We start from the raw sequence: 21,533 nt of genomic DNA, 5'->3' as shown, positions 1-21,533 counted from the left end.
AGCAGTGTCCAACAGTTCCAATTATTTGAAGCATTTAAATCCTTTAAGCTTGGTGTTTTGGGGAAAGAATGTCCCAAAACCCCAGTCTCTTCTCCAGACATAGTTCAGGGCATGGGGATGGGTCTTAGGAATTTTCTGCTTTCTTATCTATACTATCATTGTAAACAACCCGTCACTTTCATACGCACTACTCCTTTATGATGTAGTCCATTTATCAACAGGGGAAAAAAGGGAAGAGGGGGGGCACGGATCAACCAAATGGCGATGGGAGCATATTTATAATATTCCCATTTTACAAGGGAACTATAGTAGAACTGAAGGCATTACATTCCGATTTTATTGGGAGAGATTCAATGTAGTGTCACTTAGACATTTTCAGGTGGAAGAGAGCTAGCTGGGAGGTATGTATTTATTCATGAAAAGGATTTCTGAACGAGCTATTCTTTGCTTTCCTGGCAATTTTCTTCCTGAGATGCTTATCAAGGATTCACTTAGTTCACTATATTCCCATATAATCCAAGTATGTCTTGGGAGTACCTCCGCAATGTGGTTAAAGCATATTTTAATGTACACATAATCTCTTTCCAATCTCTCAATCGCTTTATAACGATCGCTCGCCAGTAGCAAATTGCACCCAGGTATGACAGGAGAAATTCTGAAGCCTCCTAGGTTATTAAGCAAAGAAAGGAGGACTGAAGGATATGCTGTACTTCAGATTTGTGGAAGTCCAGAATGTTACACTTTTGAGACCTTTCAGCAGATCCTCCCAGCTAGGCTGGGGGAAGTAAAATAAATATATTTAGGTTTAAAACATCTCTCTCTCTCTTTCTCTGTCTCTCTGTCTGTGTCTCTCTCAGCTCCCCCCTCCCCGTTTATCCCAAGGAAGAGCTATAGGGAACTGTGAACACGTGTAGGCATGTTCCATACCAAGAGAAGAATTTTAACAATGGATATTTCTGGAAACTTGCAACCTAAAAATGGTGTTTATTAAAAAAAAAAAAAAGCTAGGGCTGCATATCAGTAAACAATGCTGCATTGGTAATGACAATAACAGGTTTTATTTCCCCCCTGGCTTGTTCACCGTGTCTAATTACCCACATTTATTGTCCTTGTGCCAAGCATCAGACATACCGACTTCCTTGCAATTTAAAAATGGTTCTTGGTTTTGAGCTGTGCTAAGCATTGGCGGCCAGCAACCTGAATGTATGAAATATTACTGGGGACTCACCACCATCTCCTAAGGAAGTGGGGGGTGTATGTCTCTGTGTGTGCGTGTGTCTCTCTGTCTCTGTGTATGAATAGTTTTAAATAAATGCATCACAATTTAGGCCACTCAGCCCCTTTAAAACCTTTTTTTTTAATTATTATTATTTCTTTATTTACGTAATGTCTCACGTATACAATACAAATCCACGGTGCCCAGAAATTGACTTCTGGCAGAAATTGCTACATTCAAGAGTTTGAACACGCAGAACTATGCTTTTACATAAAACAAATGACTTTTTTTTCTTTCCGAGCATGTTGCATGAACAGATAAGTCAAGACAAATAGATAACTATACATTCAGTGCAATTTAGTTCTACACTACTTTATAAGCACAATAAAATAACACAATCCTGTGCGTCCCCCACTAGGCAGTTTTCAGTTGTTGGGAATTTTTTTTCTCCAAGAAAATAAGCAGCAACAAATACAACAAAACCGCATTACAAATACTTTGAAAGCATGACTCCTTCTATAGGTAGTGAAAAGTACATGACAAGGTTTTTATTTTTTTTATTATTATTAGCATCATTTTAGTTTATGCTACTTAGTAGCTTGCATCAGGGCAAAACGCAGCTCTCTCCTTCCTTTCCTTTCATAAATTCTGAGCAAGTAAAATTTAGGATATGTAAGCCCCTTGTTGATAATAGATTTCATTATTATTGCAGGTTTCCCTTTAGGTAGTATATTAAGAATTTCGAGTGCTCACACAGTGAAATGATAAACAGTGCCTATATAAATAATGAAATGGTAGGCGCTTAGCCTTCGCGTTTTGGCCTACCGAGACATGGGCGGGTAGGTATTATCTACATACAGATATGGTCCTATATAGCTACTATGTGCGTCGTGGCAGGTGGGGTCACCCTCCAATCTTCCACGTCAGGCAGGCAGCTACAAGTTAAATGATAACTGGACATTAGCACTGAAGATATATAGATATATAGATATTTAAAAAATAAGCTAAGACTCGCAGAAAGCAATATCACACTTCCCCTTGGCTCATGTGTGGGGGCAAACGAGGAGACGAAATACTAGTCAAACCTATCAAAACAAATATATAAGATGCCTACATTTACACCTCTATCGCTATCTAGATAGATAGGAGGGGGGCTTTGCTGTTGGGGTATGTGGTATTTGCTTCATGATTGGTTTCTGTTGGGATTACACACCCCCTCTCCGCTGTAGCAGTAAAGCCTATATATTTATGAAACCAAAAATGCAGCTATAGGTATATATATTTATATATATATATATATATAGAAAAAAGTAGGGGGAAGTTCTATGACAATAAAAAAGGCTACAACTGTTTGACAGGTAGTTACAGCTGTGTGAGACTCTCCATTCTGTACTCTATAAAAGCAAATGACCGTCGTAAACATCTCGATTTATCATCTGCCATAAAACGAGACTTCAAGGAGCTGAGACATCAGTCCTTGCTTTCTTCTTTTTCCTCCTCTTCTTTCTCCTCTTCCTCGTTCCCTTCTTCCTCGGGTTTCTCTTCGTCCCTGGCTCCCGGGAGCTTATCTTTGTTGTTTTCTTTTTTCCATTTCATTCTCCTGTTCTGGAACCATATCTTCACTTGCCTCTCCGTCAGTCCCAGGGCGTGAGAGACCTCAATCCGCCGCTTCCGTGTCAAATAAGGGTTGAAGAGGAATTCTTTTTCTAGCTCCAGGGTCTGATACCGGCTGTAAGTCTGCCTGCCACTGCGTCTTCCGGGAGCTATAGAACGCAAACAAAATAACTTGTTAGCTCTCTTCTTGTGCTGTTTTTTTTTAACTCCTTGCCTGAACTTTCCTAAAGACCCTGATGGTCTTCCCTTCTCTCTGCCTGCAGCCCCTCGTGTTATGAAATCAAATAAAACAAGCTGTTGATGTTTCATAATAATAACAATAATCAACCCTCGCCATCTCCCCCACCCCACCCTCCTTCTGCAAAATATGCACCTCTTGCTTCCCTTTGCAAATGTTAAAATATATCCTCCCAACTTCTTAGTGCTTGATGGCTTTTAGCTGGGAGGTGAAATCAAATGAAACAAGCTATTTATTTATTTTTAAATGTGATTACTAATCCACCCTCCCTCAGCCCATTCCTCTTCTGCACAATGTCTAACTGTGGTTTCCTTTTGCAAATGGAGTTCACAAAATATATGTTCATAGCTTCTTGCTATTTTTGAGCCCTGCGGATTTGCATTTTTTGTTGGATTAGCCACCTCTGCCTGGTGTGTTTGTGTTCTCTCTCTCTGTGGAGACACATCTAGAGATGTGTACGTGTGTGCATGGGTTGCACATACACAGGGAGTGTATCTGAAAGCAGCTGCACGAGTAGACATGCATAACAACAACCGAAAAAGATTCTGTATCTGAATCTGGCTGCACACACTTCCTTTTCCATGGTGTTTACTCGGTGAGAGAAAATAATCATGGATTTGCTAAAATAGCTGGTAGCTCGAAATTATGACAGACGGGAGGTGATCTATGGCTCAAAGTTGAGACAAATAGCATTTTCCCACTTTCTGTCTAATTTAAGCCTTTTCTGGGCCACAGCCTAAAAGCTTTAAAAGGCCAAGTGGATCTTCTTGGAGATTGGGGAAAACTTTATTACTTAAATCGTCCTTTAAAATTAGCGCTTAGTAATCTAACTTTCATATGTTTCGAATTAACCAGAATTATATGAAACACTGAGGTTGGGGGGTGTGTGTGGAGAAACTTGTACTTTGAAGTAGTTAGGATTCTGTGCAAATGAGGGATGGTTGCAGTTTACTTCAACAAACAAAGTTCTCTTCAGTCCTTTTTCTTTTCTCCCTTTATCTTTTCCTGTCCAGGATAGTAGAATGTTCTCTTCCCCCCTCATCCAGACTCCAAAGCTCTGAGCTAAGTTCCCCTTAAGTTCAACTTTCATTTAATGGTATCTATCTATCTATCTATCTATCTATCTATCTATCTATCTATCTATCTATCTATCTATCTATCTATCTATTCTTTATATATACATACATACTTTATATATACATACATATATATACTCTCTATATATGTGTACATACTTTATATATAATATTTTACACACATATGTAAAGTGTTGATAATTGCCTTCTGCAAGTTCCTACCTTTTAGTCTAAGTCTCCAAGCGTTTAAAAAAAGCTCTATGACATTTTAAAGAGCAGTGTACTATCAACATGCAAATAACCTCGTGGGAGCTGTATCTTATTGTCTATCCTCAAGGCAAGCAATAAAAAAAAACAAGTTTTACTTTATTGTGATTTAAAACCTTAGTACGAGTATCACCTTGCTGTCTTTCTAGCAACTGCTGGCTTGCTTGATTTCAAAGGACTTCCTAGGAAGAAGAAATGTTATTACAAAACTGCCCCCTTTTTCTCATGCTTTGCAGCTCTGTCTATCTTTTCCATATCTCAATATGAATATAAATAGACATATCAAATAAAGGAAAACAGTTAAAGGAGGAGAGAGAAAAAAAAGGTCCTAACCGTGTGGTCTCATCCATGGGAACATAAGACTGGGAGACGAATTTTGATTTAAATGGCCTTGTCCCTCGCTAGAGTTACTGTTGGAAGACGATTTACAGTCAGGATATTGTACAACCGTCGCCTCTTGCTGGGCACCATAAAGCGATTGCCTGGGTAGAGCTTCATATCCATAGAATTTAGACGCGTCTCCATGACACGCCAGGGCGCATGGATTTTGTTGGTATCCAGAGTTAGAGATGCTGGAGGTTCCGTGGTGGAAAAACTCTTGGACATGATGGGAAGGGTGTTGGAAGCTGGGAGCCGTAGCGCCCGGACCATACACCAGAGCGTGGCTCCTGCTTACACTTTGTGGAAATCTGCAGTCGTAGTAAGTTGGTTCCAGCGATTCACCGCCTTTGTACTTGGAAAAAAGAGGATTTACAAAGTAGGAGCTCATGACTTTCGCATGAAAAAAAAAAGTCTTGGATTCTCAGAGACTACCGCTAGACTCTCCCTGGACTGTACAAAGTCCTGATGTGAGGGTGGGTTGTTTTTTTTAATGAGCGCTCAAAGACGTTTCATAGTGCCTGAGTGTATATACGGTAGCTCTATGCCTCTTAATGCTCTTGACTTCTCTTGTATCTGTCGGTAGGTAGAGCTCTCTCTCTCTCTCTCTCCCTCTCCCTCTCTCTCTCTCTCTCTCTCTCCCTCTCCCTCTCTCTCTCAGTTTGTCTGTAAGTTGCTCCTTCCCTTTAACACCATAGGCAAATTCCTCAAAATCCCGATGGTGTGGCGCTTTTACACACGATGTGTATTCATCACTCTTCTACACCAAGACAGGCTAGAAAGAAAATGACAAGGATTTGGGGGGTCTTGAAGGGGGTGAAGGGAACGTGGAAAAAAACAGCCTTCAGAAGGGAAGGGGGGAACCATATCTAATGAATGGAGGAGGGTTATGAAAGGTGCGCATTAATATCCTTAGGTGCTTTTTTTTTTTTTTTTTTTTTTTTTTTTGCGAGCAAGCCTCTTCACTTATCTCAGCAAATACATGCGCCACGAGGTCAATTTAGGTTACCTCAACAGGTAAAAGGAACGCCAGACAGACCCATTCGGTGTCAATAGAAATATTGTTTTTCGGGGCGGTATTTTGATGGGGTTTAAAGACAAACAGGAAACCAAGCGATGGGGCTGGCTACGCATTCACAAGCAAGGTTTTCGTTTTTTCTCTTCTGACACTACGTGTGGGAGGGGGTGGGGGGGCGGGCACCCTCTTTAGAGCCTTCCTATTTTTGTGGTTGTTGTTGTGTGGTGTTTGTTGTTGAGAAACCGAAACCAAACCAAACACACAGACCCCAAAAAAGGAGACGCTGCTTCCCCCTCCCCTCCCGCATAAGAGACGATTTGGTTTGATTGGTGGGATATTGTTGTCCTATTTTTAAAAGACATACATACATACATACATATATACATACAAATATACATGAAGAGTCTGGGTTATTTTTCCCCCCTCTCTTCCTTCTGACCCGACCCTTGTTAAAACTCACCGCTGAAAAGAGCAGGAATGGCAGGGTTCCAAGGAAATAAAGTAAACAATGGATTTAAGAACGCTACTTTGGGAGAAAGAGAGGAGAATGCGACAGAAAGTATGAACTCTCGCGTGTGTGTATGTGTGTGGGGGGGGGGGAATCTTTAAAAATCGACATGTTTCTAAATCACTAGACAGTTGTTTTCATCTCTTAATACCTATTTCCCCATGTAGTTTCGCTTCACCATGAATGACCATTCATTGAAACCTTTTCACTTGCCAGACTTCATTTTATGACAGCATTCAGGAACGCAGACCATTAAATATAGCATAAGGCAGCCGACTTTCTCTTACATTTTTAAGGCGAAAAAAGGTTACAAATGAATCTTCCCCGTGCTGTTCTGCAGCTTTTTAAAAGGGGGAAAAATCAAAAGTCACGTCTATAAATTAGGAAGTGATATTAACTCTCAGCGTGTTCCCTTCAAATATTTCCAGCGATCGCTTCAAATTTCCCCCCTACGTTCTTTCTGAAAATGCGAGTTAATTAATTTCAGGAATGACCTAAGAAATGCCAACTGCTCTGAAGTGTGGAAGAGTGAAATACATATTAACACAAACTTCCGAAGATATTTCCAGCGTTCCAATTCTTGATTTTAGTGGCATGAACTAGTTAAAATATCTGGTGAGACTGTAATTTCGGTGTATTCTTTTTTTAAAGCAGACATTTTTCAGGAGGGAGAAACAAAACAGCCCTTTTCCATGTGCACTAGATGACCCCAACGAACGCAAAAGGTGGTATTTTCTTTTTCAAAAAATATCACAAATTGGAATATGGTTTTTTTCCAAATATATATAAATGAGAACAAGTTTTCCACCACGTCGTAGGTCATTACTGAAATGAAAAGATACATGCAAGGGGAGAAAACATTATCGACAAATTAAAAATCATGATGAACACGGTAGAATTAGCATGTCGAATTTTACATGGGCAAATGTTATGTCTCATTAATCCCCCAAAAACAATCTAAAAAGAGAAATAAGCACTTGGGGATATAAGCGCCTTAATTATCAGCTAATAGTCAATGTGACCATTTTACAGGCATAGGATCTACGTAATTCCTACTTCTAAATTCCCCGTAGCTAAGCATTCTATACTTGGATATATATTTAATGACTGAGAATTCAAATCGCCTCTTCACGAAATTAAATTATGCGACTGAATTATTAGCTGCATTTTAACATACGCCTGTATGTGATCCCCAAAAATACACTGAATAATGCAGACCATTTATCGAGCCGTATGAGGGCTGCACAATAAATGTTTACCTTCAAGATCCATGCAAAAAGCCCGCGCATTAAATCAGTAATGTGCAACTCTCTGATCCTCTTATAAATATCTTGACATTTACAGTCCAGGGAAAGTGCTGGTCTTTGTCTACGGTTTTTTTTCTCTCTTCCTTTTTTAGTGTGTGTGCTTGCGTTCAGTCTTCGGAATACATCTTTCTAGATTTGACTGTATTGTAGGATTCGAATTTTCATTGTATTTGTCCTGGAGGTGAGCTATTCTTAATTTTCTGATTCTGCTATCCCCCTCAAAAAATATTATGGCTTCATTCATTTTTCATAAACATGTTTTTGAAAAGGTGTACCTTTTGCTGCCTCGAATAAAAAAAAAGACTTAAACAAAACAGTTTTCTCGAAAAGCATTTTATATATTTACTAGTGGATGTGGGGCTGTGTGTCTCAACAGATATAATTAACTGATTTTTTTAAAAAAACCTATTTATTGGAAGACTATTTTACCTAAGAATCAGAGCTTTGCTACCATCTGGACAGTTTATAGTGTTTGTCTTTCCGATACACGTTTTCAGTTAATTTACAAATAATAGGTGAGGGGATTTATACATATTTGTTTTGAGTTGTTTTTCCTACAACCTTTTAGAGGCCTGAAAAGTCAAGAGGGTTCGTTGTAATTTGATGGGCCAAACACTTCTAATATTGAACAACAGCGCCATCTCGCGTTTTCTTTACCCGAGATATCCAGAGAGAGACAGCGAGAGAGACAGAGAACTCTTTTGTCAAAAAGGAAAAGGAGCGGTTTCTTCAGCATCTACATCAGATTGCATCCAAAAGAAAGCCAAAGAAAACTGGATGATTTACTAAACTGTGAACTTACCAGAAGGCATTTTATAGCCAATAATTCCATGAATTTACCATCTAGCTTGTTATGACACCTTAGAACTACAATAAGCAAAGTGACTGTTTATTCATAAACGAGAGGCCAGTATTTTTGCACAGATTATTTCGGGGTCTTTCTTTTTCTGCTAAGAAAACCAATAAAACGCCCCAAAATTGTGTGTACACGCTCGACAAACAAACACAGGGTACCGTCTCTCCTTCAAAGTTCAGTGCTTTTATCAGTTTTAATTTAGGGGGCTGGGTCCCCCTCCCCCCCACCTCTGAGCCAAGGGGGCCTGTGGCTCGTAGTTTGTAGACAAAACATTCCAATAATCCGGTTTCAAAGAGAAGAGCACCCACCTTATTTAAACCATAAAACAATTAAACCCAGACGTCTAGCCAGTTCTGTGGTCCTGTTTTGTTCAGTTCTATTCAGTGCGCATAGCAGGGAGACAGAGTTGTAAAACGGGCTTTTTTTTTCTCTCCCTCTGCGGAAATGTACCTATGGACAGCTTTCAAAGCTGTAGTATCCTGTCTTTTTTGTGTGCGTTACAAAAGGGCCATTTTCGAAGCAGGAAAATATATACACAGAGATGCAAGCCATATGCCTAAGGAAGATCCTCCGTTTGAGCATTATTGTTACATTTACGTACAGCCATACTCACCGCAGGGTTTTGAAAATGTGCTTCTCTCTTTCTCTCGCTCTCTTTTTAAAACACGCCGTATCTTTTCTTTTTTCTCTCTGTCTCTCTCTTTTTTTTTTCTTTTCGAAAGTCTAAGCCTCTCCAATTCCCCCAGCCCGCTGAGTTGTTAGTCACCCAACAGACAAATGACACTTAAAATTATGGGCCAGCATACAGACTTGTACATGAACTGTAACTGCAGCGGGGTTTAAAACAAAACAGCCCATCACCAACAAAAGAAAACCCTCCATGGAGACAAAAGGGGCCATATCCCTCCGTGCCCATAAGCGCCAATGGCATTTTTGCCGGAGTAAAGACTGCAGGACGGGGGAGGAGGGGGAGGGGAAGCGACCGAGGGGCTTTGGCACTGAGAGCGGGTTGAATGAGGGGTTCAGAACTGAGAAGCAGGGGTCCTTTCTTTTCAGCGTTAATTTTTTTTAAAGCGTTTCAGTTTCTAGCCACCTCCTGCGAGAGAGGGGCCCGAAGCTGATGTCCAAGTCCCATCCAAAGCGGGGAGTTGTCCAATAAAAGGGGTGAAACTTCCTTCCTGGAGAATCTGAACTGGCCAGAAATCTTAACGATGTGCGTTTTATTATTATTATTATGAATCGAGTTCGCGCGGACAGATTTAGGAGAGGGGGAGAAAGGGGCGGGGGATATCCATGAACGAGATGTGGGGGTCAGTTGTGTTGGTTGGCGATGGTTTATTTTGGGGTGAAAGGGGGGTACCATTTTTGGCCTTTTAACCCGCACCTTGCAGTGGCTCCAAACATAAAGAACAGGGGTTTGGGCGCCGAATAAACCAAGCTGTCCTCTTCCACGTTGCTCAAGATGAGGGGGACCCATTAAAAAAAGCCATGATGCCATCAAAGCGAGCGGACAAATCTAGAAAGGGAAGAAGACCAAACCAAAAAAAAAAAAACCCTGGAAACGCTAAGGAAGAAATAGTCAAGGGCGATATGTTCTGCACTCTGCGGGTAATGGGTTCCAGATTTTTTATTTCGGGGAAGGCTGAGAAGAGAAAGCGACAGACACCTCCCCAGCACCCCGCTCTGCTTTCGATTAGAAGCTGCTTTGCGCGTTTCATTAAGAAAGACACCTAGAACGAGGCTTTTATGAACGCGCCTCCCCCGCGGATCGGGGTGGGTTTGTTGGGTTTTTTTGTGGGTTTTTTTTACACTTTCTCTCCCCCGCTTGTCCCTCCTTTAGCAGCCTCTGAGCGCCCACCCATGTCTCCCGCAAGCTAAAAATGTGCGGGGGCCGCTTGTCCACCTCTGCGTCACTTACACGGCCAAGAGCCACCCCAACGACACAATCTTGCTTCCCGTTTGAGACCGGTCGAATTGGACTCTACCTCCCACAGCAAACCAATCTAGACCGCTGGGCAGAAGAAAAAGGGAGTGGGGGGTGGAGAAAAAAATAATACTCTATTGCATTTAGACCGAACAAATTCTCTGCTGGCCCCCACCCCCGTTTTCTTTTTTCCTGACTTTTTCAAGAGTTCCTCCCAGCTCGATTCGATATGACTTTGCAACGTTTCAGTCCTCCGAGGTGCACGGAGCAGAGGAAGTCTTGGTACCTCAGAAGAGCAGCCTTCGAGGAGATGTGAGAGGAATGTAGCCGCCAGCTCCCTTTTCCAGCATACATATTTAATCTTTTACATATACTTCGATTACCCGGGGCCATAAATTACTACAATTAATTATCCAAACCTAAAAATTTATGGCACGTATAACCCTTACCTAAACGCATTTTGTGATTGCCCTGCTACATACAAAATATTGTGAGCGGAAGCACGTTTTTCCTTTCCACGCATCTTCGTTGGCTTCCTGTAAGAAGGTGGATCTCGGTTGCCTGCGATTTTTATCACTGGTGATTTTTATCAGCGATGTATTCACTGATGCAAGGAGGGGGGTTTCCTTTAAGAATCCGAACACAGTGTTGAATACCATGGGCAAACTAAACTCTGGCTGTTGTTTCTCCAATGGAGTTGAAATAAAAGACACCTGCGTGAAAAGAGGGTTTTTTTTCCTTTTTTTTAACGTTAAGTATATATTTACATAGAGCTGTGGTACTATAGGAAACATAACAATATTACAGAACAGATCTGAGACAGGAATAAAATACACAAATAAGTACACCGGACCAACACTATGACAGAACATTTTTTGAGCCTTCTTCCTTCTTTTCTTTTGTACAAAATATGCACTCACAAAGTCATGAAATTAAAAAAATAAAACACTGGATAAGTTTAACTTACGAAATAAAATACTAAAAAAAATTCAAGTACTTTTCTCTCTTTTTTTTTGTTTTGATTTGCGAAAAGGACCCAAAAATCATTTTATTTTAGTTGCATTTTAAAAAAGCATGGTGCTCCAAACGCCTGGCTGTGTTTAACTAATTCTAAACACCGATCAGCACATTCAAAGTCAGAAACATTTCGAACCAAAGAAAAAGAGCTTTTTTTTCCCTGTCACCCTCCCCTTCCCTCGTTTCTCTTGCATTGATTTGACTTTGCCAACTTTTATTGCTGTTCTTTATCGGTTTTCTCTTTATTCATTTTCTTCATTTTCATTCTCCTGTTCTGAAACCAGATTTTGACTTGGCGTTCAGTGAGATTAAGGACTCTGGCTACTTCGTACCTCCGGTCTCGTGTGAGGTACATATTGAATAAAAACTCTTTTTCCAGTTCCAGGGTCTGATACTTTGTATAAGGACATCTTTTCTTCCTCGTGGACCGTGCGTGAATCCAATTTGCGACGGGATTGCCTGTGGAAGAAGATTTAAAAAAAATAGTCAATTTCAACAGCTGACTCCCCCTCTCCTTACACCCAACTTATTTTTTTGTCGAGAACTAACTTGTTGAATTAGGAAATAGCAGGTAAATATTTTAAAGTAGCCTTCAGAAGGCATTAATGTGTTTATTTTGGGGGTGTCATTTCCTTTTCTTTGACTATTGCTCTCAGATAAAAGTTTCTGTAAATAAAACCTTAGCAATGGGTTTAAAATAATAATCATCATCCCCTAGCAGGAGTAATCTAAGAACATAGTCATAAAAAGTAAAAATTCCCACCATTTTATAGGCCTATAAACTCACTTTACAACCCCTGTTCTCCAATACCTTCTCCATAACCATACCAGTCCTGGAATGACTGGCTTATTTTTTTTAATATCTAGAGGATGTCACAGAATAAATCAATTGGCTCAAAAAATACACTCTTTAAACGTAACGGACCTTACCGTCTTCTGCCCCATCCCTACTTTGTTAAATGGAAAAAATACGCTAGTTTATCTCTGGAATCATCTCCTTCATCCAACTTTGGGCTTTTAAAAGAGCCTTCTACTAGCGAAGGAGAATGATTCCCCTGATCCTACTCTGTATTTTATCACAAACCTACTTTATTTAATCTTCTCTGGATACTTCTGCTAGGTATGCATGCACACAGAGACACATATGGGGATACACCGACACCCACTGACTCACAATTTATAATTTATAAATCACCATTTCATCAGATTGTTAGGCCAGGAGGCTTAATAAACACATGACATGCTTGTATGTATGTGTGTGTGAGAGAGAGAAAGAGTCTCTGTTTGTGTGTACATGCATACACACTCCCACAAACATAACCGGAGGTTTATTCTAGTTCCACCGGTTTTGGAATTACACTTTATTTTGCTCGGGGTGCCTCGCCTTTCCGAAGCTACTCTCTCCATTTCAGAGAGAGATGCTCATTCTGAGAGGAACATTTTCGAGTGGAAAAGGACGGCTGCATTTGTAATGGTGAAAGAGACGCCTGGCTAATCAAAACCCTTCCACATTACTCAAGTTTTAGGTGTTTTTTTTTCTTCCCACTTGGACTAAAGCAGATAGACGCCCCCCGCCCCCCAAGTGTTCGGTCCAATATCTTACTTTTCGCCTTCATCTACCCCTTTAGATTCTTTATGGCTTTCCTAATCCAACTACTACCCTTTCCTAATCTACACTCCTTAGCACTCTTTCCAGAGCCATCACCTTTTCATTCCTCCCCACGTGTTTGGAGTATTTTGTGCCTATTTACACGAGTGGGTATTTTTAAAGTCCTCTCCACTCCTCTTTCTGTTGATCCCTGCATCTGTCTCTCTCTCTCTGTCTCTCCCCACACTCCCCTACCACTGAATTCACGCTCAGCTAGAAGGAAGACTTCTGGACTGAGAGTGGAAAGATCCGAGAGGTTATGAATATTTTACCGAAGAAACAAACCGATCCCCCCCTCCTTCCCGCACTCTCTCGTTTTTTAAATACAATGAAAATGAAACTACTTTGTCCTGAGGTTAGACTAGGAGGGTTTTTCAACCCGGGTCTTCCTGGATCTCTTCAGTTTTAGGACAGGGCCCTCTAAGGTAATTTCATTTTATTGAGTACTGTACCAGAGGCTGTAATGCCTTCCCGGTTGTAAACAAGAATTACTTCAACTTACTAGGGTCTAATTCGTTCTTTTCTTCTTTGTGTTTGCTCGAAGTCACTGCCTCCGATTCCGGAGAGGGAATAGTCTGCGGAGGTCGGTCTCTGAGATCACCCGGGGATCCGTACATGTAATCCGGATAACTACGACCGTCCACCGGGCCGCATTCCGCCCTCCGGCCGGGGAAGGCGTCCGGCTTCAGCCCGTAATGTCTGGTGCTGGGTGGGAAGCCAGGGAAAGACACGGGTTCCAACCAAGTGCGCATATACCTGGTGTCAGCCCCAATGTGAGGCTGGTGGGTATACGGATGGTAAACCACGGAAGACTGAGAATGCACGGGCGCCCAGGAAGTAGTAAAAACGGCCGGTTTGGGGGCAAAACTGCAGGATGGAAAATCGGCACAGTCCGGTACTAATCCAGAAGGTCTCGCGGCTGCCGGGTGGGAGCCTGTGGCGGGGAACCTAGAAGCCAAGAGCTCTTCATTTTCATGACTTATCAAGGAATCTACATAATAGTTGCTTATGGGACCAGAAGCCGACATGTTCCCCCCTCTTTTACATTCATAAGATTATTGTATGAACTGCATGTGTACTTTTTATCTTCTCATAGAACAATCAGGGCAGGTAATTATTTTTTCAGTCTTTCCCAGTTTCCTATTGGCTCGCAGTTCTCACGTGATTGTATTTACCCAAAAATACAGTGTGGATCAATCCGCAGGTCTTTTTTTCCCCCCTAATAGCGACTATGCGACCTGGCTTTTCATAAAACTCTCGAAATCATGCAGATATTAGAAGCAATGCCTCTTGCATTTCATTAGCCAAAGGTGGCTCTCCCGCTATGCCTGGCATAAAAAATGCTCTGCTACTAGTGAGCCTAGAAGGTATGTGGGTAAGGTATTCCAGGAACTATTTCTTGACGTAATTTGTCTCTGTCCTTTGCTTCTGCAGCTTGTATTCTATAATGGATACATTAAATGGAATATCAGTAAAAAAGGGTCGGTTCAAAGTGTGAGAGTTGGGCTGGAATCCTATGTCTGCACCACCCAAGCAAGAAACAGGTTTTGGGCTGGCTTAGCCTAAAAATAAATGGACTTTTTTGGTCATCTGTGATAGCGAAGTATAGTCATCAACCCTGCTTAAAAGCAAGAAATCCCTCGGTCATATGCATACCTATTTTTAATAACTATCTTCTGGAGAGAAAAAGGTCACCTTATAAAAACATGAGTGGAAAATAACACTCCTCCCACCCCAAACAAAAAAAAAAAAGATAGCCTTTGCAGACTCTCTCTGAATTATTCGGCTAGTAACCGTGGATGTTTTTATGTCCTTCAATAAAATTTTTACGAGGATCATTTGATTGTTCATAAATGTGTCTTTCATTAAATAAAACTGTACGAGTGTGTTTCAACTATCAGGAGTAGCTGAGAATGAAGAAACCTGGTTATTTACAGCAAGCAACAATGCACACTTGACACTTAGTATTCTTTTAATCTATGGAAACTTTTTTTTGGCCATATTGATTGAAATAGTGCGGGGTCTGGCTGGATTTCCCCCTTTTTTAATTCTTAACATTCGGGCTGCATTTTGAAAGAAAATAACCTTCCTTTTGTAGAGAAAGGCAGGTAGGTAAACAGATCACGCCCAGTGGATTCTGGAAGCATGGAGTTAGAGGATTTCGCTGGAAGGGGAGGAGAAGGAGAATCTCACACAGAATAACCACTTAGTTAAAAAATGTGGATTAACTAGTGTTGGGCTGAGCTATTGATCCCTTCGAATTTCATAGTCACTAGAGTGAGATGAAGGTGAAGGCTCAACATTTTTGCAAGAACAAGAAAAGTGAAGGGTCGGAAGCTTATGTGGTTCCTCGCAGAGCGAGACAGACAGACAAGGAGCTAGAGAAAGAGAAGGGTATATCCCGGTGGATGATGAAGGCTGCACCAGTGACTTACCCTATGGACAGTGTCTGCATGGCTCATGAACACACTTGACATGAAAGCTTTCCCTCTCCCCAGCATGTTACATAGGACATTCGAACATGAAGAAGAAGCAGACACATGTGGATTAATATACGACGTTGCTTTTTTAAAAAAAATAAAAAGCCCCCAGCCCCTAGAAAGTTACAGCCCATGTTTCAGCTGAGCGAAGATTCAAACTGCACCTTCCTTCCAAAGGTATCAATAAATATATGCAAGCCTGCCTAATGTGTGCTAGAAATGTATTTAATTCTAAGAAGGGGCCACTGTAAGTAGAAATGGATTTCTCTGTGTGTGCATGAAAATCCCAATTCGGACAGGGTCTATGAATCTGAAGGCATCCTCTCGCCCACTCCCAGAACCTTTTCTCAGTCCGTTTAAAACCCTATGCTTTATGTGAGTCCTTAAAGGGAAATATTCCTATAGGAGTCTAATGTCCCCTTTGGCCTCTATTGAGTTCAATTTATTTGTCAATCAAAAGTCTCTAGTGATGGTTGTTTTTATGTTGGGGGGGGGGGGATTGTCCTCATTATTCTTTCTCTATTCAACATTTTTGTGAAATACTCAGTATGGAAGATTGCTAATGTGCTGAGATGGTAAAACGTAGAAGTGTAAAGGAATCTTGTCTTTTGTACATGGATGAATGATTGGAAGATGGAGCTTTGCAAAAGAATGGGTATCTCTGCACAAACATGCAGAAGGAGAGAGGGGAGGGAGCGCAAAGGAAGATTGGTGGAAAAATTATAGGGAAAATGACAAAATATCCAAGATATGAAATTCCTCAGGAGCAGGGATTACACAAACACAGGGTTTAAATAAGTGAAATCAGTTCTTGTAGCCTTAACCCTAGCAGGCAAGATCACCCATTTAGTTGTGAATGGTGCATTTTTGGCGTTATACAAAAGGAAAACATTGCAGGGCAAGATTTCTTTTATGGACATGGAAACCTCCATCCACTAGAATTGTTTTCCCTACACGAAGCTGCACAGAATCATAACGTTTGCACTTCCCAGCCTCTTTCACTCCACGAGCAGCCTGCTTGGAGAATTTACCCCAGTTCAAAACACAGAGAGAGCTCGTTTTCCAGCAGAATCAAATCAAACCGTGGCTGAGCGAAACAGCACCCGCACATTTAGCGGTGCCATTGGCACAACGTCCCTCTGCAGCGAAGTGAAACAGGGCTCGGTTATGCTTCTGTCTAGGTTACACCTTCTGCGAGGAGTTTTCCTGAATCCCTCGCTGTGACATATGCTTCTTTTGGGGAACAGGCTTTGGAAGCGGAGGGGAACGTTCGAATTAGAAAGCGATTCGCTGCCCACTCAAGACCAACCAAGTTGGCTTGCAACATTTGTGACCGTCCTCGCTAGACTCCGATGATCGTGTTTCCAGAAATGCCCCGCTAGATGTTCAGGGGAAGTTAACCTCTACTGAACTGATGGGAAGTTATAATTTCTTCTGGGGGCTGCCTAACACTGCTTTCTCCTCCACGCCTTAGTATTTTGGAAGCAAAAAAAAAAAAAAAAACCAAAAAACTTATTTGTAGTGAACCAAAAAAATCATGAACAGTATCACATTTGGGAAATATATATATATATATGGTACTGTGACGTTAAAGAAAGCGAACGCCATTGTTTATTTGATTGATCGCTGCCTTGACACATTTAGTTTTGACACCTTTTGGAGCGAAATTATTTGCACCCACTTTGGTCCCTTGTGTCTGTCGTGCATCTGATAACTTCGTGTAGTGTGCAGCCAGCCATTGTGTCTCCGTTTGGATGCCACAGAACCCCAAATCTTTTGCCCCTCCATTGCTTAGCTTCGCTTTCATCATTTTGCCCAGATTTCCAAAGAAGAGATGCAAAAAAAAAAACAAAAACAAAAACAAAAACACCACAACCCAGGTCCGAGCCTTCACGGCTCCCTGACGCTGCGTTTATTTGCACACAACTTTACAAACCAGCGAGCAGCAATTGGAAAGAAAGAAATTCCCCACCTCCTTGTCGCAATGCAAGGCCGGGAGGGGGGACCCTAAGGCCACTCTCCACACAGGGGCTCCGGGGCAGCTGTCCGGCTTTGCGCCCTGAAATAGCAATAGCAACACTCTCTGGGCTACTGGCGACCGGAGGAAGACATTGGAGAAGGGGGTTTGATCGACAAACTCCAGTGAGGGCCTTGAGGTTAGCAGGCAACACTCCACCCTTGACAAGCAGACAAACAGCGACTCCAAAAACGCATTCCCCGCTTCCACTTGGTTCAATTAACACTGTCAAGTTCGTATTAAAAAAAATCCACTTTCCCCTTCTTCTCGGGAACCCCTCCACAGACACGCGCGCGCACCCGGCCATCTCCTGCGGTGCGGGTTTCTTATCTCTTCATAAAGAAAACGAAACTAACCACGCAGACAGCACAAATGCACCCTGGAGCAATGACTATCGCGTTGATTTTAATCCCTACTCAAAAGAAAGTACACCCCCCCACACACACACACACATACACACACCACATCGCTTCCTCGTGTTATCTTTTCCTTTTCCTTCATTCTTTTCGCCTCTCTTCTGCCTCCCCAATTTTTCTTTCTTTTGTTCTTCCATACCCTCCCCCTTTTCTCTTATGGAAAAAAAAGTGAACAATGGCTTTGATTGCATGAATGTAGAGCGCATAGCCCGAGGCTAGAGGGAAATATCCCATGATCTACGTGTCTCTTATTTTTCATTTTATTCACCTTTGTAAAGTCAGTCAGTGGAAAGGAAAGGCCAGTTTCATCGAACTGAATCCCACCCCAATGCAGCTGGCTCCTGTTTTGTTTTCCAAATTTCTTTGGCTACTTTCATATCATATTTCTTCAGGGGAGGGGAGGGTTAAGCTGCTGGGTGGAAAATACCTTCAAAACAACGTATTGTTGAGGACACTTGTCTAAAAAGTGCTTTTCTGTGGAGGGAATATTTAATTTTAACCCTAAATGAAAAGAGGAAAAGGGAACAGGTAAAGAAAATGAGCATTCCGATTCAAAATGACTCTAGAAGAGTTTTTACCTGTTTAAGTGCTCCTACACACAGACAGACACACACACACCCCCGCTTTGTTGCTAAGAATTTGGTTGCGAGTTATGACTTTGGATTCCAGACTCCTTAGTGTCAGAAGGTGGGGGTAATAGACAATAAATTCCGAAGTGCAATTAAAGCCCAAGACCAAATTACCTTAACTGTGTTATGCTGTCTTTCCAACATTTCAGGTTTCTACTAGACACATCCCATTAGAAACCTTCACAGAGAGAAATTTGTCTAGAGCAATGGAAAGAGGAGGAAAAATCTTTAAATTACACTAAGTGCTAATTTCCAAGGCATGTCAGGTTATCTGGGTTTGGGGTGTGTGATATGAAGCACAGGTCAACAAAAGGGGAACATTTCCAAAAGAAGTAAATTAAAAGAACAGCAGGAAAACAAGCCAAGGAGGAAAACTGTATACTGCCCGCAGAAACATATTTCTATACGTCCCCCTGTACATTTGTTATGTTTCTGTCAGACACCCTGTAATTAGCATAACTAACTATAGTTCCAAGCAGCAACTTTTGTCTGCTGATTCTATGGTTTAGGCTGCACGGTTGCACTCAAACTAGCAAAAAAGGAAATCCAAGGTGTTATGGGTTGACAATCACGCACAGAACTAGGATAATAACTTCACTCTGTTTATAAAAAATGGAGAGGGGGTGTCGGAGCTGTAGGCGATTGCTTACATGTGAATGCAAACCACGCCAGTTCTAGGCCCTGTTTAATTATACCTGCCTTGTGCAGACCAACCTACTTCTTAACCTGGCTAGGGCTTCAAAACAGTGACCTTTCTTTAAAAAAATACCAACCCCTAAACCCCAAACCTCCAGCACCGCATCTCCCCCTCGCGCACGGATAGCTTCGGTTTGATCCTGTTAATCATTTGTAAAGATCATCTGGCACACCCCTCGAGCTAGCGAAATAACACGGTGACTATGGGAGACCCCCAAATACCTACGCTTCCCAGCCTTTAGCAGAAGGACTTGAGAGCCCGCAGAAAATTCTAGATGTCCGTTCCAAAGTTGATTCCCCCCCCCCCCAAGAAAAAAAGATACCAGAGCCATGCGTCTTACTGAAAGCCAAACTTGCTTTGCCATTTCCCAAGCTCAGGCGAGGCGAAGGGCTAATTGAAACAAGCAGAGAATAAACAGATAATATATTTATTATCCCCCTTCTTCTTGGAACAGCAACAAAATGGAGGCGCCTATCAGTAAACTCAAGCCTCTCTGTTACGAATTTACAAGCTCCTACTAAGTTCTCGAGATATTTTTCTGCCCCGGGAGGTATTTTTTCTTAAAACCCCACAAAACCACCAGAAGCAGCAAAGAATAAAACACAGAGGAGCCCGTAGAGTCACAGAGAAAACCTTCAGGTTTTAAAATTACACCTGCTGGGGAAAGAGCATTATACAAACATAGGCAAGAAAAATGATACAATCTCGCAGATAGTAATATTGCCAATATTTTACCCTGATAAAAACAGCATCAGAAGGGGCATGCATGTTTATCAACAAAGCAAACAAAATTAGACGAAGGGAGATGAAGGCGAACAGCATGGTGTCTTTTTGACTACCCATGTTTTTTACATAAAAATAAGGACATTTTTACACAAAATTGTTAAAGCCCATTAATTCCCATCCTCCTGCTTTCTGATCTAATATCATAATTAAAAAACCAGTAGGGGAGGTTTTAACTTTTATTGCATTTCTGGAGTTGCGTTGCTAAACATATATTAACGTTAGACTTCTATCTCTCTACAGGGATGTAGTCTTTGGTATAAAATCAATCTTAATATCTACAGAATAGATATATTTCCCCATGCATGCAGTTAGAAGAAAGGGATAAATATCTACAAACTCTTAATACAGAAAAGGAGAAATGGCGTATACACAGATATTGAATCCTTTAAATCATTCAATTATCACAGCACTAATGTCAAATAATTACAGTTAAAACGAGCAATAATCAGCTTTTCCCCTGCTGAGATATTACTATACAGTAACACAAAGAGGATTTTTTGTTACTTTTTTTTTTTTGCAACATGCATATTAAAAAAAAGCACTTCAAACCTGATCCAACCTAGGTGTCCATCTCAAAAGGATTATGAAAATAGCCGTTCTCTATGCAAGACTGCCTTGAACCAAATCCAGAATTCTAATGCCTTTTCCACGCTTAGAAAAGATCATATTTAATGCCGCAGACAAAGAAAAACGATACGTTTTAAAACTGTTGGCTTAGGACCATCCATTTACTTGTTCGCACGTGCTTTGTGTCTGCTCTGGGTTCCAATATTAAGACTCAGTTTCTGTCCTAGGTAGAAGGGACGTTACCATTTCTACAATCGAAATGTCTGGTTTACACAGAGAGTTTTGTCATGGAACTGTTACGCGTCAAGTTAGAGGAGGAAGCAAACACAGAATTGTGACAATACAGGAGAAAAACACCCCCTTTTTTCTCCCCCGAAAAAACCTGAACCCGATTTCAGAAAAATAATGTACCCTGACATTTTGGTCTGATCATAATGCTTTCCCCTGTGGGTTTTTTTTTCTGTACAAGATCAACACAGTGTGGACTCGGAATTTCTTTTATGAGAGCACAATAACACAGCATACAATATCTGAAGAGTCACTTCTAATGTCTCAGCACCTTTAATTATTTTTCTCCTTTTTCTTCCCCTTATTCCTATCTGTCAGTGGTATTCTTGAGAGGGAAAGAAACACATGCACAACTACACACATGTATTATTCCAGTGTAACCCTGGATTTTTTCCCCCAAATCGGTGGCGTGTAGATGTAACTTTCCAAACTTTTCCAATACACCTTCTTTTTTTTAAGGGGCGGGGGGGAATCTCTTCCTTTGCTTTACCAAAGAAGATGCTAGCCATATAGCACGGCTGTCCCATTTTCTTAATCAACCGCTACTTCGCTCTTAAACGTGTCCTCGGTGGGCAATGGTTCATAC

At 41.3% G+C, this 21,533-nt stretch overlaps 3 protein-coding genes across 5 annotated transcripts in view; all 3 read right to left on the bottom strand.

Moving 5' to 3' along the window:
- The window catches only part of LOC102445588 (homeobox protein Hox-C6), a 99,755-nt gene that overhangs the window by 76,106 nt on the left and 2,116 nt on the right, over positions 1 to 21,533 (bottom strand). The window contains exon 1 of one of the 3 annotated variants that reach the window (XR_012896602.1): positions 20,642 to 21,533. This exon is cut by the window's right edge and continues 858 nt beyond it. The exons of the other annotated variants lie outside the window; for them this stretch is intronic. The gene's annotated coding sequence lies outside the window, so the exon portion shown is untranslated. The remainder of the gene's footprint in view (positions 1 to 20,641) is intronic. 3 annotated transcript variants of the gene reach the window in all.
- Positions 1,338 to 9,071, bottom strand: HOXC8 (homeobox C8). Its single transcript, XM_006129805.4, has 2 exons — positions 4,745 to 9,071; positions 1,338 to 2,979 (listed from the first exon to the last, which is right to left on the bottom strand). Exons 1-2 carry the CDS (start codon positions 5,178 to 5,180, stop codon positions 2,687 to 2,689), a joined length of 729 nt encoding a protein of 242 aa, XP_006129867.1. The 5' UTR covers positions 5,181 to 9,071; the 3' UTR covers positions 1,338 to 2,686.
- On the bottom strand, positions 11,264 to 19,582 carry HOXC9 (homeobox C9). The gene is made up of 2 exons (XM_006129804.4): positions 13,570 to 19,582; positions 11,264 to 11,878 (listed from the first exon to the last, which is right to left on the bottom strand). The coding sequence occupies exons 1-2, from the start codon at positions 14,093 to 14,095 to the stop codon at positions 11,634 to 11,636; spliced, it is 771 nt and encodes a 256-aa protein (XP_006129866.1). The 5' UTR covers positions 14,096 to 19,582; the 3' UTR covers positions 11,264 to 11,633.

This window comes from Pelodiscus sinensis, chromosome 19 (assembly GCF_049634645.1).
Source record: "Pelodiscus sinensis isolate JC-2024 chromosome 19, ASM4963464v1, whole genome shotgun sequence".
Taxonomy (NCBI): Eukaryota; Metazoa; Chordata; order Testudines; family Trionychidae; genus Pelodiscus; species Pelodiscus sinensis.
This window is presented reverse-complemented; position numbering and strand designations above follow the sequence as displayed.

Coding starts and splice junctions, on each gene's coding strand:
- HOXC8 (XM_006129805.4), bottom strand. CDS start 5,180: ATGAGCTCCTACTTTGTAAATCCTCTTTTTTCCAAGTACAAAGGCGGT. Junction 2,980..4,744: donor CCCATGGATGAGACCACACG/GTTAGGACCTTT, acceptor TGCGTTCTATAG/CTCCCGGAAGACGCAGTGGC.
- HOXC9 (XM_006129804.4), bottom strand. CDS start 14,095: ATGTCGGCTTCTGGTCCCATAAGCAACTATTATGTAGATTCCTTGATA. Junction 11,879..13,569: donor AAAGAACGAATTAGACCCTA/GTAAGTTGAAGT, acceptor CTTCTTCCACAG/GCAATCCCGTCGCAAATTGG.